This window comes from Dromaius novaehollandiae, chromosome Z, assembly GCF_036370855.1.
Source record: "Dromaius novaehollandiae isolate bDroNov1 chromosome Z, bDroNov1.hap1, whole genome shotgun sequence".
In the NCBI taxonomy this organism is placed as follows: domain Eukaryota; kingdom Metazoa; phylum Chordata; class Aves; order Casuariiformes; family Dromaiidae; genus Dromaius; species Dromaius novaehollandiae.
This window is the reverse complement of record NC_088132.1, coordinates 27957056-27979402: the sequence shown is the minus strand read 5'-3', so window position 1 is coordinate 27979402 and position 22347 is coordinate 27957056. Positions and strand designations below refer to the sequence as shown.

Below are 22347 nucleotides of genomic sequence, written 5' to 3'. Positions count from 1 at the left end.
AGAGGGCCTTCATAGACTTTTCTTTTTCTTCTGAAGCACCAGCATAAGGTCACTACTGAAGGAAATATATAATACCTAACAGACTAAGAGTTCGATGGGGTATGACAAATCTGTATTTGGTTGGAGACAGCTTCCATATACTGGAGTACAGACCACCTTGGCAACAGTGTTTTCTCCTCTTTCTCTCCTGCACGCAAAATGAGAGTGTGCAAAAAGTCAGAAAATACTGCAGCATGCATTGATGTTATAGAATGAAGGAAACTCTCCACAGGACTCCTCGTATATGCAGTGACTAATCCCAATTCAAGAAAAAAGTATGGTGGTCACATAGCTGTGGTGTCAGGGCTTGGAGGACCTTCAAAATATGAAGGCAGAAGCTCGGTCCCCTGAATGTGAGTTTTAACACTCATGTCATATGCACTGATTTAAGCATAACGTGCAAGGCCTCTGGCATCAGCGTATTGGCAGTGGGATGGAGTAAGTGCTCTGCGCTTCGCACTGCAACATGTTACTGACTGCTCCTACAGTGATAGACCAATATAAATTCAGTAGCTACAACAGCTTGTGTAAGGAGGAAGATAGTGGCAACTCATTCCAAACGTAGCAAGAGCACTTACAATCCACATTCAGTGCAGTTTTCCAGTAAGTATGGAACCCCAAATTATTTACATTCTCATTACTTTGCTCAAAAATCCTTAAAAAGACCTTGTGTGCCTCGTGTCAGCTTTTCTGAGTTCAGGATAATGCTGCATATGGAAGGGACTTCTTTAAATCAGGCCTCACTGTAAAGCTCACTCTAAAGCTGACACCTGGGAATGAGGGGAGAAGGAAAAAAAACCCATGAAACATCTCCTCCACCCAAAGCATAGTCTAACTTAGCCAGACTTCAGATGAATAACTGAAAACAAAGTATTCATCCAAAAGCCTTTTACATCTACAATTCCTTCTACAATTCAATTTCAGGGATTAGATACTGTCAAAAAAAAAAAATCATCACCCACTCGCAATATTCAAACAATAAATAAGAGTAATTAAACAGGGAGGAATGAATTTCAATATTTCTTTAGGCACACAGTGCAAATAAACACAACTCAAAGCAAAGACCCATTAAGTCAACCTCCTCTGCCACCTTCCCACTATAGCAATCTGTGTACAATATACAGCAGGTGGCCAATTTGTTTTATAGCCTTTAAGCTCCAACCTCGGCTTCAGAGAACTGCAGCCTTTGATCAAACAATACCGAAGAGCCTGAGAGATAAGTGACGGCTGCACCCATGCTACAACACTTTTACCAATTTTACTGCACCTCCTCATCCTCTCTGAAGCTCTCATTTTCAAATGTGCACATTTGGCAGAAAGACTTTACTATACAAAGTGGAATTAAAATATTCACAATTAACCCAGGAAAAACTTTTCCTACACCTCCATCTATTAAACAGTCTGTCTAGGCACTTGGCATCAGATGGGAAAGCGCATCCCCTCTCCTTGTAAAGCTTCAGGGCCAGATCCTCAGCTTTCCTCTCTCAAGTTATAACCAGCAATATCAGCTGCAAATCTGTTCTCCCCAACTACCGTGGTTTGACCAAAAAATCTTCTCTTCCTCAGACAAGAGTAAGCAGACATGTAAGGCAGAAAGCATCCACTCTGCATGAAGCGGCAAAAATTCTATATGTTAAGCACCAATGCAAAAAAACGCCTTAGCATTTAGTGGCAGGTGCTCTGGACCCCTGGCACCACGGGAATAACAGCATGCACTGATGCTAAATTTTTCTTAGAATTTGTGTGCACTTATCTGCACCACGCTACTTTCTAAGGTTCGCACATCTGCGAATGTATAAAGGATGACATTTTGTTTTTTTAAGAGGCATTGTTCTTCGCTTCTATAGAAATGGACTACTCACTTAAAAACACACAAAAAAATACACCTTCCAAGATGGGACAAACTAGTGCTTCAGCCTCAAACACAGCACAGAAATTTTGACAGCAGCGTATTAAAGAAGAAACTTTATAGCTTGATAATTATATGTCACAGTACAGAAGGAGTCCTTTCTTCCAGTAACTCCATTTGCTTATTTTTAAAGAAGATAATAAAACTGACATAATAAAACAAAATGCTTAAAAATTAAACCAAAGCCCTTTTTTCCACTCAAATGTATAGAATGGCAAAGGCAAAATCATTTAAATCATTTCCTTAGTAATACAAGTGATATTTAAATAGATTTAATAGTGCTTCTCCAAACCAGTGAATTATGAGTTTAAAACCTATTAAAATGTAATGTTTTTTTCCTGAGCTGAGGGGAGAGAGATTTAAATCCACTGAATTTTAATATTTCAGCTTGAGCTGCAGGAGGTAGAGAAAGTCCAAATGAACTATTCCATCAGCACCATTCAAGCATGAACATTTTAATCAGTTTTACTTCCTTGGAGTTCTCTAACACAGTTTACGCTGTCATTCTGAAAGCACTTAACACAGAGAGTGTGAAAAACCACCAAGGCTTGTTATTGCCTTCACAATTGATGGCAAATAATTTTGCAGGCTTCCTATCATTAAAATGTCACTGCTAAAAATTGAGGTTCAGCATTTCTTGTGCTAAACTGCATTTTCTTTGAACACCATCACATACCTGTTCTTAAGTTTTTGGTACATTTATCTCTCTGTGTGTGATGAACAGGCACACAAGCAGTAGCCTTCATTTCTGTCTTACTGCCTAACTGCAGTCGAAAACTGACTATTTTAAACAGGGAAAAAAAAAACAGGCTGATAAAATTCTTGTAAAGTTGCAAGTTAATTCCCTGGTTCCCTTATTAAAACATAACCACATTCAACAGCATGTTCCGATTATATAGTATAATGGCTAAAAAAAAAGGGAAAAAATTTTAAGAGAGTTAGATGACTCAATTTAATAATACAGGAAATGAAAACATCAATCCTAATTAGATCATATTACTGATTTAAGGCTACAATTTGTGTATTGTTCCAACAGTGTGATCTTGCAGTTTCTAATTTAAAAACACTGAGGCTCTGACACATGACAAGATCAACTGGATGCATAATATTGCTCATCCCCCTGCAGCCAACCTGGAAAGGAGCACCACAGAACCTGTGCTACAAATCATGTAGAGCAAGAACGCTGTACAACACAGCACTACAGGGCAAATATCAAATGCAAAGTCTGAATGCCTGCAGATTTACAATCTTCTTGCAGTATATGCTTGTGATATATAGTTTTGCTTTAGTTTTTCTCCCCCTATCTCTCAAGACGATAGATTATATATTTAACTTGTTTCAGTCTGTCAACAGTTTTAAACTGAACATGACCTGTGAAAGAAGTCATTATAACTGTGTTTCATTCCATTAAACACAACTAGTTTATTGTCAAGAGAACAAGCAGTCTCTCCAGGTTCCAGGCTCACTTCAGTATTTTGCATTTAAACTGCATGGATCAGTGATTTGGTTCATTTACCAATGAAGATAGAATAATACTGCAAAGCTAAAAAGGTGCTTCATCAGATTCCGTTAAATCAGAGTACATTCGTATAAAAATATATATGTGAGACACAAAGAGAGACATGATTTGTGCACATTCTATTTTTTCTTGTGCCATATTCTGCTCTGATAAAACCAATTTTTAATTCTAACCAAGGACTCCTCCATTCAAACTAAAGAGGATGAACATGAGCGAGGCAAACTGAACAGGCCTCCCCAAAACCACAGAAAAATTTAAGCTACAGTTATTTTAGAAACCTCAAACTACAGTACTGCTTCTGTTTTCTTCTGATATCACACTTAATGATTAAAAGATATATTAAAAAAAACTGTAAAGAGCAAACGAATATTAGAAGCTTTTAAAACAGCAGTGTTACAAGAACACAAACTCTGTCAGACTTAGCAAACTGCAAAACAATTTATGACAAAGAACATAATTAGCAATATTAAAAAAGCAGTAATTTCTAATTATGTTCTTTGTTTTCTTTATTGCTATTCATTTTGACAAGTATGACAAGATTTTTCTAGGTCCGTGCCACGTTTTCTGTTTCTAAATTCTCTCTTTGTTCAAGCGCAGATATAAAATTATCGTGAGTATTCATGCAGCTAGAACTTAAGCTCTTCTGATACTTTGCTATCCTATTTATTCATTTTTTCCAATAAATCTCTTAAAGATTGAATTAGATTACTTCTCTTACATAATGATTTCAACTTGATGAACACGAATTTTTCGGCCAGTATTGTTGCTGTTTGTCTAAAACTAGAGAGAGACCTGCACAGCATTTCCCAAGCCAGTACAGAAGAGGAGAGCAAAAACAGGAAGCAGAGTTAAGTTAAACATCACTCTTCTGAGGGAGGTCAGAGCTATCGGTTTTTAATGCACGCACGCACAAAACTCAGGTATTATGAAAATTTGAAGCAACAGAATCTCAATCGACTTGAAAAGATAATGCAGGCAGCAACAGACAAAATGGAAAGTTTACTTCTGCCTGGTGGGGGAGGACCAACTGACGGATATCCATGCCAGGCTCCCAGACAAGGGTCTACTCTGTTTATGTTTATTCTGTGTATTTCAGTGGTTCATGACAGCAGGACAAACTTTAAATAAAAAGTGCAATATGCAGTATCTCGAACATCACACGTTCTACATCAATGAGCTTGTTCTCTGCTAGAAAGCAAATGACTTTTTGACGTCCCTCTAACACATGTAATGGTAAATAACAAAAATGTACACAAACACACGATATAGTGCTCTTATTCATGCCTGCACACATGCACACACACATGTACGTGCATATACTCACAAACACTACATACGTACATGCAGCACATATATAGAAGAAATTCTTTACCAAAGAAGCCAACCTTTAGCAACTTATTTTATGCAAAGAATGTTAATAGCAGGCAATATTTTTGGTTAGGTAATGAAAACTAATTGGGAAATTATTCATCTCCCACTCTCCCCACTGGAGCGTAAAAGACATACAACAAATGTTATTCATGATTCTACACGACTCGCTCTGATTCACCCCCTTCTTTCTAACGGGCACTTCAGAGGAAATAAAGGTTACTCTTTTCCATTTATATCTTCTAATTGACTACCAGTGTTTTCTTGTGGTCAGAGGGATACAAAATAGAGTTAGAGACAGCCTATTAAAAACAAGCTACAATCAGACCATGGCTCTCCACTACTGTCAGCAATGATCAGAGAGTCCTGATTTCCTTGTTAAAAGACAGAGGCATAATTGAAGCAATATCTTCACTTGAGATTGATTATTCGGCGACCCTTATCCACATCTTCACTCAGCAATTTGAATTTTAATGAAAGTAAATGGAATAATTAGCATTTCAAAGTGTGTTTGATACACTGAATAAAAAAAAGAAAAAGACTTTAATGTATAATCTATACACAAAAGAAAAAGCATTTGGGAGGGGGCAGAATAAGGGAAGTACAGTTGTAGCATCTTCATTAGAATAACTTAAACAACTGCTTGCACCAGCTGCATAATTATACATGTGAATAATGTGCTATTAAGCTCTGACTTCTCACCTTTATTTTATGTAGTGCGAACAGCCAAGGCTTCCTTATTATTCCTTCCCTCTGCAGCCATAAAATGTAAACACACTAGGGCTGCCCATGCCCATAAACCTCGCAGGACTTCCACACCGAGCCAACATGACTGCTAGCAAAGTCTTTTTACAAGAGGGGCTCCACACACCTGTGATTTTAGGCAACTGGGAGCAGAGCACCTATGACCACGCTAGTGAAGGGTTGTTTTTCCTTTTTTTTTTTTTTTTTTTAATCAACTAAATTTTTTTTTTTTTATGTAACAAGAAAAAATGTTGTGGTTGTTTATGGTCCCTGGCCACCATACAGAAAACTGCATGGGCAGCAGTGAGGGGTAAAAAACCCTTGGTAAAGCACAGTGTCATTTGAAGGCTACCTGTGAAAGAGGCTGCAGAAGCAGACTGGCACGCAGTCACGATGTCCCTTAAAAAGCACAACAAAATAAAAAACAGATATCCACTCATCCTGGGGGAATGGACACAACACAGACAATACTCCATCGGTCTTCTCAGCACAGCGCACAGTGTAAAAGTTTCCAGGCAGTAATCGGCGTTTATAAAGATCAAGCTACCGAACTTCACCACCGCCCACCAACTTTGCCCACTGGATGGAAATGAGTTCATGAAAGAAAGAAAGGAAAAGAAAGCTAATTACAAACACTATTACAGCTAAAACAGAAAGACCACATACCCCAATGATTGCGTTCAGTTCTGCCATGGTCACTTGCTTGGCACGTTCCACAGCCTGCACCACTTGTTGCTGGTGCTATAAATGAAGATCAGAAACAGAATAAAATTATTTGTTTTCTAAATTATTAAGCACAGATTTTTTTCCCTTATTTTATTTTTTGCTTTTCAATCACATACAGGGCTTGAAATAATTGTTCTCTAACAGACAGTCAAATTCTGTGTTGATGTGCAAGGGTAGCAGGTGAGGGGCAGATTTTATTCATGCCATTACTTGCCAGGAATTATATACCCTGTTCCCAAAAAGAGCTATTTTACAACCTGGGTATAAGGGGGAACTGCCTTCCTTTGGTTCATCAGCACAGTGCGTGCTTGAATTTATATGCCACCTTAAAATGCAGGCCACTTTTCTTACAGCTACAGAAACTTTTTGAGGCAAAAAAAAAAAAAGAAAAAAGCATACTAAAAAAGAAAGATATGTATTTTCAAAAGCCACATGGTGCCCACATCACTGAAGCATATGTAGATTCTCCTTCTTGATACATTTCAAAGCAGTTCAACCATAGGAATAAAATTTAAAATGCCATTCACAATTCTGTCAAACACGTGAAAGAGAACTAATTATTTCAATCCCCAACATGTAAATTTTAAGAGCTTAAAAAAGTCCATCAAAAACACATGGTCTAATTAACAACACAGTTTACAAGCTTCAGTGGTTACATTATCTCAGTTTGAGTGATACTGTATTCCTGTAGTCAATTCAAAATTGCTGCACGCTGAGAACTGATTGATATTTAGTTGAAAGCATCAACTGCAAATCAAGTAAGTTCCTAATCTTGCCCCCACATCTGTGCTTTGGGAGCCATGCCTGTGGAGCTCTGCCGGTGGCAAATTTGTCTGTACAGGTAGCCTTGCCGAAGCTGGATTGCGGATGACAAACTGGTGCAAGGGGGCGAAGGGGATGTCGGGGAGAACTGCAGTAGCTTGTACGAACTGTACGGGGAGTGAGTCACCTCTGATCTATCGCCATAGGTTGAACAAGTAAAGCATGAGCTTTTGCCTAGAGTAAGAGGTGCTGAAACTATAACGGGGCCTTCATGCTCTAATAGAAAGGGAAATGGTGAAATGCCAGCACTGTACTGCGTTTGTAAACTCCTGTCTAGATTTTCTTCAGCGCAGAGCTAAGAAAGGGGCTGAGGGCATCTTGTTAAGGCCTCCTAAACACGAAGCCCAGGTTTTGGGCCCATGGCTGCTGGTTCGAATGGGGCAGATGAACCCAGAGAGCCCTCAGCTCATGGGATACAGCTGCCCCCTGCTTTGCCCTCCCCAGAGACAGCACTGTGTGCGCAGGCTCTACCTCTACTGCTCGATGCCACAAGGTGAAATACTTGCATGTAAACGGCAAGCAAGCAAAACTCCTGGTTTTTCACATGGACATCTCTCCAGAAAAAAAGAAAACTTCCCCCCTCTCCTATCACGGCCAGCTGATGACTAAACCTTGACCAGCTCATATTATCATACGATAACTAAGGGCGTAACCTATGCTAACTGTGCAACTCAGAGTTATGTTTTCAGCTTCTGACAAGCAAACACGTCTGGAGTTACACATCGGTCCCATACATGTTGATTATTATCACTGTGGGTGGGGGGGTTTTTTTGGTAATTGGCATGTAGAATAAGGGAGGAAGCAGAAAACTTCCGATCTGCTGTGAGAGAGGTCAGCAGGGCCCAGCTATAGGAATCTGTGGGCAGACCATACTACAGTCTCAGGGACAACATAAAATAAGAAGGGAACCCAAATCCTTAGGACTTCCTCCAAGGCAGAATGCCTAAAGAGCAGCAGAAATGCTTTCTAAGCAACAGTGAGCTGGGAGAGGAGAGTCATAAGGAAGGGCCCTGCGAGCTCAGGGGTCTGGCACTCTCAGATATATCAGTTCTTACTGCCTTCCCCTGCTCTGTACTAAAAGGGCCCAGAATCTGCAACACACAAACAAAAATGGCATTTTCACTTATAAATTCTCTCCCATAAAAGCTCTCAGGGTGAGGAGAAGCAAGCCTAAAAAATCCATCTTTAACTAACGGAAATGCTGACCTCAACAACAACAAAAAAGGATAAATAAGAACAATGAAGGAGGTAATTTAGAAACACTTCTGGAAGGAAGAAAATGGTTTTAAGGTTTGTTTGTTTTTAAGCAAAGAAAAATTAAATGAAGGAGATGCCAGGAGAGCAAATAACACACTGTTGCAAACAGAATCACAGCAGTCCCATTTAGAGTTTTCTAAAGCAACAGTACTAACGTAAACCAAATCTGTCACTTATAAGCAGCCAATGTAAAGAACAAAATGCAGGCTGAATATGAGCAAATGTGTTCTTGGCATTTGGAAAAAAAAAAAAAGAAAGAAAAAAAATGCAGTGGTTTGTTACCATCATGGATAACCAGTAAAAAGGAAATTACAATACTTAAGCCTCAAGTTCCTGATCACGCGCTATCATCTCCAGATCATCACACGATAAGGACAGGTGCAGCTTACATCAATTATGTAGCTGAAAGCCCTATCTGTGACACACTGCTTTAAACAGCAAGAAGGCAATCAAAAGGTCACACCATCATTTTCTGGTGGTGGTAAATTACACCAAAAAATGGGTCACAGCATTTTTGATTGTGTCATCCAAAAATAAAGAAATAAATAAATACATTTCATTGACCGAGAGGTTTAGTCATCTTTGCATTCCCTACCATTTCCTAGACAATGCCTTCTGCACTGAGGTAAAGAAAACAATCTATCTTGTGATATTTCTTTGTAATCATTCTGTTTTCCAATTCCAGTACTGATTTATTTAAATACTGTTCCCAGGGCAATGGGCAGAAGAAGAAAAAAAAAAGAAAAAAAAAGAACTTTAGAAACCTACAGAAGGCTGACCTGAAAATTAAGTTATTGTAGAAGTAACTCCAATTTTCATCCAAGTTTTGGAAAAATAAGCCAACGCCACAACTGTTTATATGGTTTTCTTTCCTTTTCAACGAGCATATAATGGATGGCTCCAAGGAGTATTTGGGAAAAATATTTCCTTCCCAAGTGAGGGGAAGAAAAAGTGGAAGGGTCGAGTACTCAAAAATTTCACTTTAAGATTTTTTTTTTTTTACATATATAGCTTATAAATAAACTCTGAGCAGGCCTAGTAAGACACAAATTCCCTAAGCAGTCACATGAGGCATCTTTCATTGATTCTAACAGGTTTGGGATCAAGGCTTCATAGAGCAAAAAACTCGTGAGCCTTATGACAGTGAACCTTCCTTAGGTATGGCAGAGACAATTAAAACTCTCCTATTGCCAGCTGCTTTAACATCAATCAGGAGCACAGTATGCAAAACACCCAAAATAGATGGTCTGTAATTAGCCTCTCTGTCATTTCCACCTCAGCACTGCAACAGGATCTGGGCAGGCTCCGTCTGAACTCTCCTGAAACCCCACTGAGGGTCTGGCCTGAATGACCCAGAAGCTACCTCCAGTCACACGTGCAACTAACACACACCAATGCATTAAAATAAATGAAAACAGAATAATCGCACTGCACAGCAAGGTACTACACCTCCTTCTCCCTCTCCAGTTGTGAAGGATAGTGTGGCAGAGTTTGAAGAAAATACAAGCTTCCAAAGGAGCTTCATGGCTACCCTTGCACCTTTTTGGCCATGGTACTCATTTGAGCCTTTTTAAGTGCAATCGGGCTCCATTTTATTGATTACAACTCCAATAATGGATAGAGAGCCCTGTATGTAGGGCAAACGAGAAGGAACATGATAGAACCCCAAGGATCCAGCATAATCAAAAAAAAAAAAGAAAAAAGAAAGAAAGAAAGAAAGAAAGAAACCAACACACAAACGGAAGGAAACACAGACGTTGAATAGGATGCCAGCTGGCTAGCCTAAACCACATGTATATTAAAGAATTGATTTCTTCTTAGCGTGTGCTTAAATGTCTTCTCCTGCAGACGCTCTAATAACAAACAGCATTATGTTAAAAACCAAACAGCATCCAACAGCCTGCCCATCAAGTGATCAAGTAAAGATTTATAGTCAAGTGAAAATTGGAAAAAAAAAATAGTACTTTTTTTCCCATCCAAGTAAAAGCATGCAGACACAGGGTTGCGGCTTTCACACACGCTTTAATACTAGCCTTCTTCCGTATGCACAAAGGAAAGACAAACCAATTTTCTTCATATACAAGAAGACAGTATTGCATTGCATCAAACAGGCTGGGGTGATGAACTCAATGCCCTGCCCTGCCCGTCACGCAGACTAGTATCATTTCTCCTTTTTAACTTCTTCCCTGTGTCTTCTCTTCATCCCTTTCAGTTTTCTCTAAAGAGTGGTGTCTGCATTAGCCTTGCACTGGAAATATCCTCCTTTCAGTCTCATGGGGGGTAGCTACAGCAGAGACCACAAGAAGGATGTAGGCGTTTTCACCATCACATTGTTTCACCATATGGTCTATCATCTAGCCCTGACTCCAGCACATACATTGCAGTACGGTGGAAAATACCTGGGCTTTTTATACTATTTCAGAGCTCCCTGCTGTTTCCAGTGACAGGGGAGCTGTGCTGACAGCAACAGAGCAGTAGAAATCCCCCCCTACACACACATGCACAGAAGTCGGCGTTAAAAACATCTAATTTCAGCCCTTTTCCAGCACCACTAATGAGATCCAACGCAAAACTCACTAAAAAATTCACATTGCAGAAGCAAGGAGATTTTCCTATGTCTTATTCACATTATTTTGTTGTTGCATTATCTGTTCAGAGGAAGTACAGACCAGGTCTTACTTAGGAAATGCAGCAGTGTCACTGATCTAGGAGACAGCATAATAAAATGAAGCAGTGCCAAAAACACTAGTGAGAACCAAAGAGCAAAAACACATTTACAGTGGAGTACAGCACACACTTAGAAAACTAAAAGGGACCAGCAGGGTCACTGAATTCAGGCACTGTAACTCAGACAAGATATAATAACCATTTCATAAACAGTAAGAAAACTACTAGCAATATATGCATAAATTGCTAATAAGATGCCTTCCATGGTAGGATTACAGACTTCTGACAGCTTCCTTACGTACTACTTCAGACCTAGTCCTGGGAAAATCAAAGATGGAGGAGAAGCTTTTTTTGCGGGAGGCCTTTTCAGCCTCTCACATATCAGACCAACGAATGCTTCCTTCTGAACAATGTGGAATGACTCGTGCTCTGCTTCAATGTAACGGATCTCACCTCTTCATCCAAAGTTACACAACTTTACAAGCACCTTTAGGGAATGTACATACACCGAAGAGGAAACGCATTACAGCCCATATTTATCTTGCAGAAGGGAAACCATCCACCATCCACCAATAGTAAGTGTTTGCCAGGAAAAGCCCCAACTGTATATGGTAACAGAAGCGTTCCCTTTGGGGGGGGGAGGGGGGAGAGGGAGTGCATGCGCGTGTGCATGTGTTAGACATCTTATGGTACTTCTAAGTACATTTCACCACCTTATTTTGCATAAGAAGCTGAAGTTCCCTATTAAAGAGCAAGCTTTCTAGCTTGTTTTTAGCAGGTTCACTGGCAGTTGGAGGGGAACATGCACCTTCAGAAGAAGTTTCTTGTATACTCCTCTGGTCTGCCTAATGCTGACAGTGGGGCATGGAAGTTGCCAGGGAATGATCCCACAAACATTTATCTGGCTTCTCAAGCAGCTTGTGCTGAGCTCCGGGTTGCCACAACTACACTGTTAGCTCTAAATCAACCAGCTTGCATGTGTCTGCATGAGTATAAAAACAGTCAATATTTACTGAAAAGAAAGTAACTGTGATATATGAACATCTCTGGTCACACCAAACAAACGTGACTACCAAGCACACGAGGTACCTAAGGTCTTCTGGCACTCAAGGCATGCCAGCAGGGTTAAACAAAGCTAGCCAGTTTGCACCCACCCATGTCCACTGTGTTGGCCAGGCAGGAACCAGCCTCGACTCAAAGGCTGCAGGGTTATACGAGTGTCGCGTTTTGCTGTAACTGATAAACTCTGCTGAGAAATTAGAAAAAATAGCAGAGGCATAATCCACAGCGTCAAACCCAAACTGAATTGCGTCTCACTGGCTACATCATTAGATGGTGTGAAGTCTCTGTACCCATACCAGTTATATATGTTGTTTTGTTATCTGTACTGGTTTCGGTAGGCAAAAATCAAGTTAACTGAGCACTAACAACCTCCAAGTCTTCACCTAGACACGTGTAGACACCCCCCAACTCCCTTACACAATAGGAAGTAGTTCAAGCACGCTGATATCTCACAACATCGCGCAGAGGTGGCAAACGACTGTTGCAACACAGGAAGTCTGTAACAGTGGCAGAAACTGAACGCAGTTCGGCCCCAAGGTCCATCTCATGCCTTGACCACAAAGTCATTCTTTCATCTCAAAATGGGAAGCTTGCCTTTTTTTTTTTTAATACAGTCTTGCCCCCCAAGTTGGAGTCAACATGAAAACAGGGCACCATTTAACTGTGTATTTAGGCAGGTCAGAAACTTTATTTTCAACATAAACTTTGGTAATGGACAGCACAGTAAAACTGACCGAAGCCCTGCAAGTAGAGAACTTTCTAAACACTTTACTGAATTGCCCCTGAAACAAAGCACGTAGTACATGGTGACATATTATAATCGCAATCTTTTCATGAGATCTCACGTGATTTTGGCCACAATTTCTTACTTCTGAGTGAGTTATCACAAGCCATTGATTCCTTACAAAGTTAACAAGCAATAAGACAAGTTAACCTGGTGCTACGATGAGGTAATAATGTTGCCATCGGTGCATGTAACTGCTGTATTCTGTTCTTTTTTCCCCTCAGGCACACTACAAAGGAGCCTGATCACATTTTTCAGCCACTGTTCCACAATCAGACTGTATGCAAAATGCATAAACAGCAAAAGCATGCTGCAATTCAATTCTCTATTAGTCTAGATGATGAAATAAAGAGGCTTCCATTAAGACACTTACTTTTTAAAGGCAGAAATTAGATAGAAACCAAGACTAGCAGAATATTCAAAACTGGAGATCAGTTTTCTTTTGCCTCATCAGCATATGCCAATACAACCTGATTTAAGTAAGTGTTGCTACTAATGGAGGCCATACAACTACCACAATTTTCTTAACCCCAATATGAAAACTGCTATAATCAGTGGCACTGCTAGGACATTTTAAAAGTTTTTTTTTTATGCTTTCCCTTTCAAACCCTCTGTCCTGTCTATCCCCTCTCACTAAATGAGCTAAAAAACACACTTGCCTCCATGCAAAACAAACGCGTACACCAACTTTTTGGAAGTGTTCCCTTTTCTCTTTGTAGATGCACATGAAAATGCTGAAGTCGTGAACTTTTTCTGAACTCTCCATTTCCTTTGTAGCCTGATAGAGCTCTGACACTATGACAGCACACACACAGAAGAAGCTCTAATGCTTGCTAAATGCAAAAGAATGAGACGTGTGAACAGGTGAAGGAAACTTCGTGGGCCAAGGTTTTAAAAAGCAGAGGTCCACTAGCACGGAAATTAGACAAGAGCTCATTTTCAGCTCTAAAACGGCTTAATTCAAAGGTCTGATCTAAAAATCTAACAAAGTAAACAGCAGTCATTAAGCACACTGAACTTGGTGTGCTTGAGCCTTCCCTGGGAGGTACTGTGCCCGTAACAGAAGCAGGGCATCATCATTTTGTAGATTTACCATCTGGATCATCTCAGTTGTCTAACTACATAGTTCTTAAAATAAGCATATTAATGAGAATCTGCTGCAAAGGTTAAGTTCATAATTATTTTTAAATTGCTCCCCATGCCTAGCTTCACGGCCAGGAGGTTGTTAAACAGCAATCAGGGCCCTTGGCTCATAGTTCACTAGTTTTTGTATGGGAACCCCAAAAGAGAGATTCTCCCTGACTGAAAAAAAATTGAGAAATATGATGTGCAGCCTTCACAATGCCTCCTGCCTTCAATGCAGGCACTTAAAATGTACCAATATTAGCTTTCAGGAGAATGACTCCATGGTCATTCAGCTCCAGGGACAAGAGAGCACAAGGCATATGGAGCGGAGAAAAAGGAGAGAATCTGTGCTTGTCTGAATCAGACAACATTAAAACTACCCCCCCCCCCCCAAACTTATTACCTTTTCTTTTTTAATTCCACACGAGCACCCTGAGAGGGTGGAGGCTAAGATTTTCAAAATCAAAGGCCAAATCTGCCAGGCATTGTAAATGAAACATTTTCCCTTCAAATACATTCTAATTCTAAGCTCATGTAACCCCTTTTGCTTGTCTAATGGGCAAGAAACATACCTACCCTAAGAGAAAACATGGGCTAGCTTTGTGGAAGTATAAAAAACAGAATAATGTGATTTGTGTAGTGAAATGAAGATTTCTGTAGGTTTGCAGCTGAAAATAGCGATATCGCTATCAGTAGCAGTAAACTGGTGCAAAGTTTCTAAATACTGCACCACGTACTCTAGAAAAGATGACACTGTCATGGAAATGCCAATCCTATGCCTTTGCCAAGCTCAGAGCTTTGCCTGCCAAGTACTCACTCCTGCCTTTGTTTCAACATTGTGTCATTTAGTGCTCATGAGGATGAATCAGTTTTACACCTCATTTTTATATGCTGTGCTATTGCTGAATGACAACAAAAAGCCCCAATAACTAGATGTATAGCATTTCTGTAGCAAAGTACAAAACAATCAACAGATTTTCATTTTAGATTCGGGCAGGACTTGAACTCCAGTCCTCCAGCAACATAGCTAGAGATGCTTGGTATAGATCGTTACACACCGTTTAGTTTCCACAAACCCATCTTTATAAGCAAGGAGTACCACAGCATATGTGAACAATGTCAGGGTCTAGCCTTGGCAGTGTTATTCTCATAGTTTCAAAAACACATAGACACACACGTGCATTCAGAGCATTAGCTGAACACTAATATCAAACATGCGGCCTCTGGTACATAGCAGGATGAGCAAACTACAAACCAGTAGTTTGTACTGGTATTGTACTTGAAAAGCAATGACACTTTATGGAACAATTGAAAAGGTGAGAGAAGGAGTCCTAGCATATTCTCAGGCAGGGATACAATGTTTTATGGATGCACTACAAAGAAATACAGCTTATAGCTTTGGCCTCTTGGCTACTGACTCTACTGAAATGAAATCACACCTTACATAGATGCATGCCAGCATGTACCAGCAGCCCCCACTTTCCAATCCCTTCCCTCCAGTAGGGTGGGGAAGCTGCTATGCACCTGAGGTCTCCTTTCGTGAACCACACTTTCATTTTTCTTTGCACATGCCTCAGAGGACTCCCTCGCTAGCACCGACGAACTCCCCCAAATCCCAGTTCCCCTCAAAGTATCTACAGTGCTCTCAAGATAATACCCAAAAATCGTAATTTTGAGAAAATTAGTGCTTAGAGAAATTAGCTCACAGCAAGCTTTAATCTTCTGTCTATATTCCCCAAATACACAGGAAATTTTAAAGGCTTTAACGTAGTAAGTAATCTGGGATGGAGAGAGGGGAAAAAAGGCAGAAAGAAGGCTGCAGTAGTATGTTGGGTTAAGCAAGCACTACTCAACAGACCAACACAGAAGTTTCTGCTGAACTTTAAAGCCCACTGCCAAGAATGTAGCACAAATCATGCCTTTCTAGCGTTTTTGCAAGCTATCTTCTGATTCCAGATTGACAAGGTCATAATTCTGAGCAACACTGCATTTGTACATGAGAGCAAACTATTTAAACAACTAAAATTTTGCTTAGCACATTACAACACGCTCCATTAAATAAATATATTTAAATGATATTATAATGGACCTGGAGAAGATAATGAAGTTACAAAGAAAACAGCACAGTGGAAAGTCATCTACAAGCGCCAAGAGATTCATAAGGAAACAGTCTCAACACATAGTCCTACTTTTGTAACAGATATGATAAGACAATTGTTTAGATCAGTACCAGTACAAACTAATACCTTACCTCTTGGGATAGAAAGGGAATGACTTGTGCACATATAGCATTCAGCCTCTTGACAATTTCTGCCTGCAAGTGACAAGAAGAAAAAAGTGTAATTATATAAATTCTCAAATGTCACCCATGAACACAGAACACAGATTTGTTTGTTTTCATCTCTAGTCATCCTCTAGCCAGGATAGATTATAAAAATAACAGAAGCATTTGGAGACCAATTCAACAAAACATAACAGCTACTGTTAATCATTTCTGGGTAAAAAGGTTTTTCTTATAAAAATACAGTTTAGAAGTTCCATGTGACACAAAGAAAAGTTCATTTTCCTTAGGAAATCAAGCACATTTATTCTTCTCTAAGTCTTCAGATGTAAAAAGAACAAAAAAAATGATACTATGTACCACACTAAACTTTCTCCTATGAGGCAAAAAATAGGACCACTTCAAATTAAAACAACATAAGTGTAAGTGAATGGAACAAATAAACTAATAACTTCCATACTAACACTGTGTATCATGAGGCCATTAGCAACACAATTGGCAACATCACTGATAATCATTTTTACCACACATTTTAGAAAAAATATTGTACTCTTGTTTAATATTTTTGCTATTATCCAACCCAAGCTTAATATTAGTTACTTTCACATGGCTAGTGTGATAAGGAATGGTCCATATACAACTTTTTATTTTCATATTGCAGATCAATACTTATTCTGTATATCTAATCTGCAAATCTCAATAGAGCCAGAAGAGATTTGGAGAGATAACACAAGAATTACAGCCACATAGAATTTCTTATAATAAATTAAAACCTGAGTCAGTTCCTCATTATATGGTAGGACAGTATGCTCTTCTTGAAGTCACTAACTGTATGACAAAGATGTACATACAAACTTGTGCAATTTAGGCTTCCTTCTTTTATCAGCCACCTTTCCAGCATTTTTGCTGCATAGCCTTTTAAATGACAAACCCCTAGAAACGTACCTATATAACAGAAAGGCTCAGAAAAGCAGTAAAAAGGCGAGAACTACATGTAAAACAAATCTATGTTCAAAAAATATTACTTTACACAGCTACATAACCAGAAGACATGGTATGCTAGAGCTAAGGGTACATGTGAAACTAACTCTGCCCCCTTGTGCGTACTGTGATACACTTGAGCTAACACACACATACTTTCTCAAACAATACAATTTCTTGATTTCTTTGAAATCCATTTAAACTCCTGTAGGTCATTTATATAGCAATTTCAATGTTACACTGTCCCAGTACCTCCTCACTGGTCTTGACTGCTTATGCAAGCTCCTGTCTCATTAAAGGTATGCATTTTAATACATTTTCATTGTTCATCTACCATACACTTTCTGTTTATTCAGCAGCGTAGGCATCTTAAGTGACACTTGGGAATAGATTCAGTTCATCACAATGCTTAATTACCTGCTAATTTCAAAGGTCTACATATGCCTATATCAGATAGTCTACAGTGTAAAACTTAGATACCCTTTTAAAAAAACAGCATGTACTATACTATTTTATACTGAGATTTATGAGCTGTTTGTTATATAAAGCAGTACAGAGAACTATAAGATGTGTGTCTAAGCTTCAGCAAGAGAGGCTGCATGATCTAATATTGCATTATTTGAGCAACAATATTTGATTATGGAATTGTAGACCGTAATACAATACAAAGCTCCAAAGAAGCCGTACTGCAGTTGTTCAAGCAACATTAATTTAAGCATTTCCAAATTTTGGGTCTCAGCCATGCTACTATTTTTTAAAAGGAATCTCTTGAGGGCCTTAAAACCAAAGAGGAAACTACACTTCCTGCTCTTCAAGGCTTTTCCAAACGAAGAGAAAGCTCCAAAGCAACCTCCTGGTTTGGGCAGAGCTCCCTTTAGCCCACCATTTAACACAGCATCTATCATCTTCTGTCCTCGACAAATCATTTGAAGATGAATGTTCCACAGAACATCCTTTGTAATAAAGGGCCTATCATGCTTTCTTCTGCTACAAAACAACTCCTCCTACACATCTTTAAAATGCATGTAGCAACCTTACCCAACTCCTATATAGCTGCTGAAGTCAGCTTATGTAGTAACCAAAGGTTTCTGGTGTGCCTTTGCCTCAGTCCATACTCAGCAGAAGAACACTTTTCACCACAGCTATGTTAGCTTGGATAGCTTTACTGCACTATTGAGGAACTAAAATTAAAACTCGTATAAAGTGCAATGCAAATGCTTAGAATGCAATTTTAAAAAGTTTGTAGACTGATACGTTTTAAGGCCAGAAGCGACTATCACAATTGTCTTATCAGACCTCCTGATGTGACTCAGGAGACCTCCTAAGTAACACAAGCTGTAAAATTTCACTGAACCCTGCATCGAGTCCATAATTTCCAGTTCTGCTAGAACACAGCTTAGTCAACAAAACAATTATATCCAAAATACTTTAAGGCATTTCTCCTCAATTAAGGTTTACGTTCATACTGAATTTCAACATTCAACACCACATTTCAGCTATGATAAGGGTGTGTGGTTTTTTTAATCACTCCCCGTTCCCTCCAAAGTAGTGCATGTCTCTCCTACTCTTCTTATGGCAAAAGAGAGGTTGAAATATTTTTACTCAATATTTCTACAGAATTTACCTCAGGCAGATTCAGAGCCTGGGAAATGTCAGGCTAAAAAGTGTGTTCCAAAAACTTACAAGCAACTGAAAACAGGTGATCAAATATCAACAGTTTTACAACTTTAATAAACTTTTCGGTATTAATCCGACCGGAATACAAAACAGTGAAAGTCTTTTCATGTTGTACGCAGAAAAATGAACCGATCAAAATAGCACCCAGCTCTTATGCAGTGTATACAGAAGAAAAGGGTTTGCTAATGGCTTCAAGAGATGCTGAGACATCCCTCAGCAGCATTTCTTAGCTAGTTGAAAGGGACCCCACTAGGCCAGTCAGAAGAGAACTAAGAAACCCTTGCTATTCAGAACTATGTGTTAACACTATTTCTTTTTTAAAATTGTCTTTATCTTCCCCAACAACAAACATCCATTCTTAGTTTGGTGGCTGTGTGTACAGTTCTATTTTGTCACCCCCAGTGGCACCACACTTTGATAAAATTTACAGTAATTTCAGGGACTACAGTCACTTTGCAGAGCAAAAAGATGACTACAAGGCCTGGGCAAGAAAAGCATAAGGAAAAAGGAAAGCAGCAAGAAGTGTTACGCACTATTCCAGGGTGCAGCTGCCTGAGCAGTCATGAGACACACATCTGATGAACAGCAAACCAAAATATTGGCACTGAGCAGGGCATTTCACCTTCCACAAAGCAGGTCCCTCCTCTACAGCAATGTTGGGCTGCAATCAGACTCTGCCGCAGCTCACAGGCAGTCAGAAAGAAGAAAATCATTTGACTTGAGTGGCCGTACTTAGCTAACAGACTCAACAGGACTGAGACACGTACTACCTATTGCCGGAGACAACAGTCAACAGGAAGGCAAGAAGGAAAACACCGCGTATGTGCACCAACGCTAGGAAGGATGTTAACAGTTCTGCATACTGAAACCTTAAAATATCTTGTCTCCATTGGTCTCCCGGAGTTAAAGACACTTCAGAAAGGATACACTATCCACTACTTTACTAATCTTATAGGCCGCCATGCCTCAGCCTGGCAATTGCAGTTGAACATCCTCAGAACATTATCTTAGGGGGCTCTCTGTATTGCCAGAACAGATTTTGAAAACTAAAAGCAAGACACTGAGCTACTCTTGAATAATCAAGTATAAAAGCCTTAATAATTTCAGTCTTGCAAATATTCTGAAAAGGATTAGCTCCTTATCATTAACCCTCTAAAGCCTGAAGTTATTCTGGTAAGACTTCAAGTTTACTTAGATCAGGAAAGAAAAAAAATCAAAGTAAGGTACAGTTTCCAGTCCAAAGTTCACGTAGGTTCAAGGTTTATGTTAAGGCTACCTCGTGCTCTTATAAGCTGTTGTCATACGCACCAAAAGCCTTGCAAAGTCAACCCTTCTTACAGGCAGTAACCATTCTGATACCCCAGAGAGATGCTGCACCCATGCAGAACTCAAGTAGCAGAAGGAAGCCCAGTTTTGGGGTCTGAAATGAGATGTCCAAAGCAGCTCGCAAAATGTTAAGGGGGATTTGCTTCTTTCCTTTAAGTTGTCATAGAAATAATTTCTCTGAATAATAATTTCATGCCAAGGAATTTGTTTCTTTAACCATCAACAGGAATTTAAAGTAAGTAGCATGGCCAAACTATATATTCACACAATACATGTGCCAACCTATAAGACTTAGCAGATTATCAGAGGAAGGAGAAAAAAGACTAACTTGATTTCAGAATTCAGAATGCCTCTCTGCACAGCAGAGAACACCTGGAAAATAAAGCCATGCAACTAAAACACAAAAGTCTTCTGATGCTCCCTATACAGTTGAATAGCTAAACAGAAAAGGTATAAGGCAGCTTTAAGCGAATGCCTATTATTTTAAGTATCCCGTTACGTGATAACTTGTTCAGTAGTAGGACTGCCTGAGGATACTGCCAGCCTTGCACCAGGAATACTGTCTTCAATAAACAGTACTAGTGGCACAGAATGTAACAGTTAACAAAAATTCTGTGATGCTAGAATGTATCCCTCATAACCTTGCTTAGTATTAGGTATTAAATTAATGATGCCAAAACATAACAGCTCAAGAACCAAAACATACCTTTTGCGTATTTTCTGCTGAATATGATAAAATAATCAAATGCAAAAAGTCTTAAACCAGGTATTTACATGAAATAAATACAAAGTATTCTCTGTCTTGACACTGCAACATTTTCTGCAATGAACTTTAGGGAATAATACAACAGCAACATGCTTAACTGTTTATTACCAAATACCATTAAATCATCTGACACTAGCTTAGCACAGGCGTCTAGCTAGGCCATCCTAAAGCCTGAAGGTGGAGACTCTGAAAATGTAGGTTAGTATCGCAGGAGGCCTCTTACTGCCATTAGATCCAGCCTTAAAACTCCTACTGCACTCTTCTTTGCATAACATGCAAAATAAAAATCTGCATCAATGTAGATGCGTATTTTATTTTGTGTTTTAAAACCTACATTCAAAAACTAGTTTAAGATCTTTTCTTTTAAATGTCATGCCAATGGGGTTTTCATGATCAACCTAATTGGCAGGAGAAGGAAAAAGTATGATTTCATAAAATCAGGCAGCCAATTCCTCACATTGAAAGCTAAAGTTGCCTCGGAAACACTGCTGCTTCCACGGTCATCTAATTTTGCCTCTTTTGTCCCATGGGACCAAGCTTTTGAGAGGCATCATTTATTTACAGGCCTTTCCACTGGGCTTCAGTTATCGGCCAATAATACTGTGGACACACACTTCTAATGGCCTATGTTTTGAAACCGAGTCTAATCTAATGGCGCAGCGCCCAAACTCCTTTTCCAGCATAGCCATTAAAGGATGTAGGTTATTGCCGTTGTCACCATTGATATTTGTCATTGTAATGTAATTAGGGCCCTAAAATGATGCATTACAGCCCTTGGCACAGCTTCTATTAAAATCTTTTCTTCTGCTCACTGAACTGCGACCTGCTTTCTGATGAATAACAGACAGACAGCTTTAGGGTGAGGAGCAGATTCATCAAAGAAGTATTTTTCAGCTTTGGAAATAAAATAAATAAATAAATAACAGAGGGCAACCTAAGAAGAAAAGCACAAGGAAAAAAAAAAAGCACACAGCACATTTGAATTTCATCTGACCACTTGAAATTCTGATTGCATCTGATGAATCTTTCTTAGGACAATATATTCCCAGCCTGCGAATCACATGGTTAATCAGGGCTCTAATCTGCTATCCATCAGCCTATGCCAGCACTGTAACTTCCAATCAAATTTATAGGTTATGTGGGTCACGCATCCCTGAACAACTACATTCACAGATATCCCATTTAAACCGGCACAGATTCTGAAATGCTGTTGTTAGGGTTACTGAATGTTATAATACTATTCAAAGCTTTATGAAAGCTCCTGATAAACAGCTGCTAAATTATTGCCTGTGGA

At 39.3% G+C, this 22347-nt stretch overlaps 1 protein-coding gene across 4 annotated transcripts in view; it reads right to left on the bottom strand.

The window, feature by feature from the left end:
• Positions 1-22347, bottom strand: part of LOC135325129 (transducin-like enhancer protein 4) — a 102641-nt gene that overhangs the window by 53160 nt on the left and 27134 nt on the right. For 2 of the 4 annotated variants that reach the window (XM_064502739.1, XM_064502740.1), the window contains exons 5-6: positions 16274-16336; positions 6246-6320 (exon numbers count right to left, since the gene is read on the bottom strand). In XM_064502739.1, the coding sequence (XP_064358809.1) occupies positions 6246-6320; positions 16274-16336 (138 nt within the window). The remainder of the gene's footprint in view (positions 1-6245; positions 6321-16273; positions 16337-22347) is intronic. The other 2 variants (XM_064502741.1, XM_064502742.1) reach the window with 1 other exon arrangement.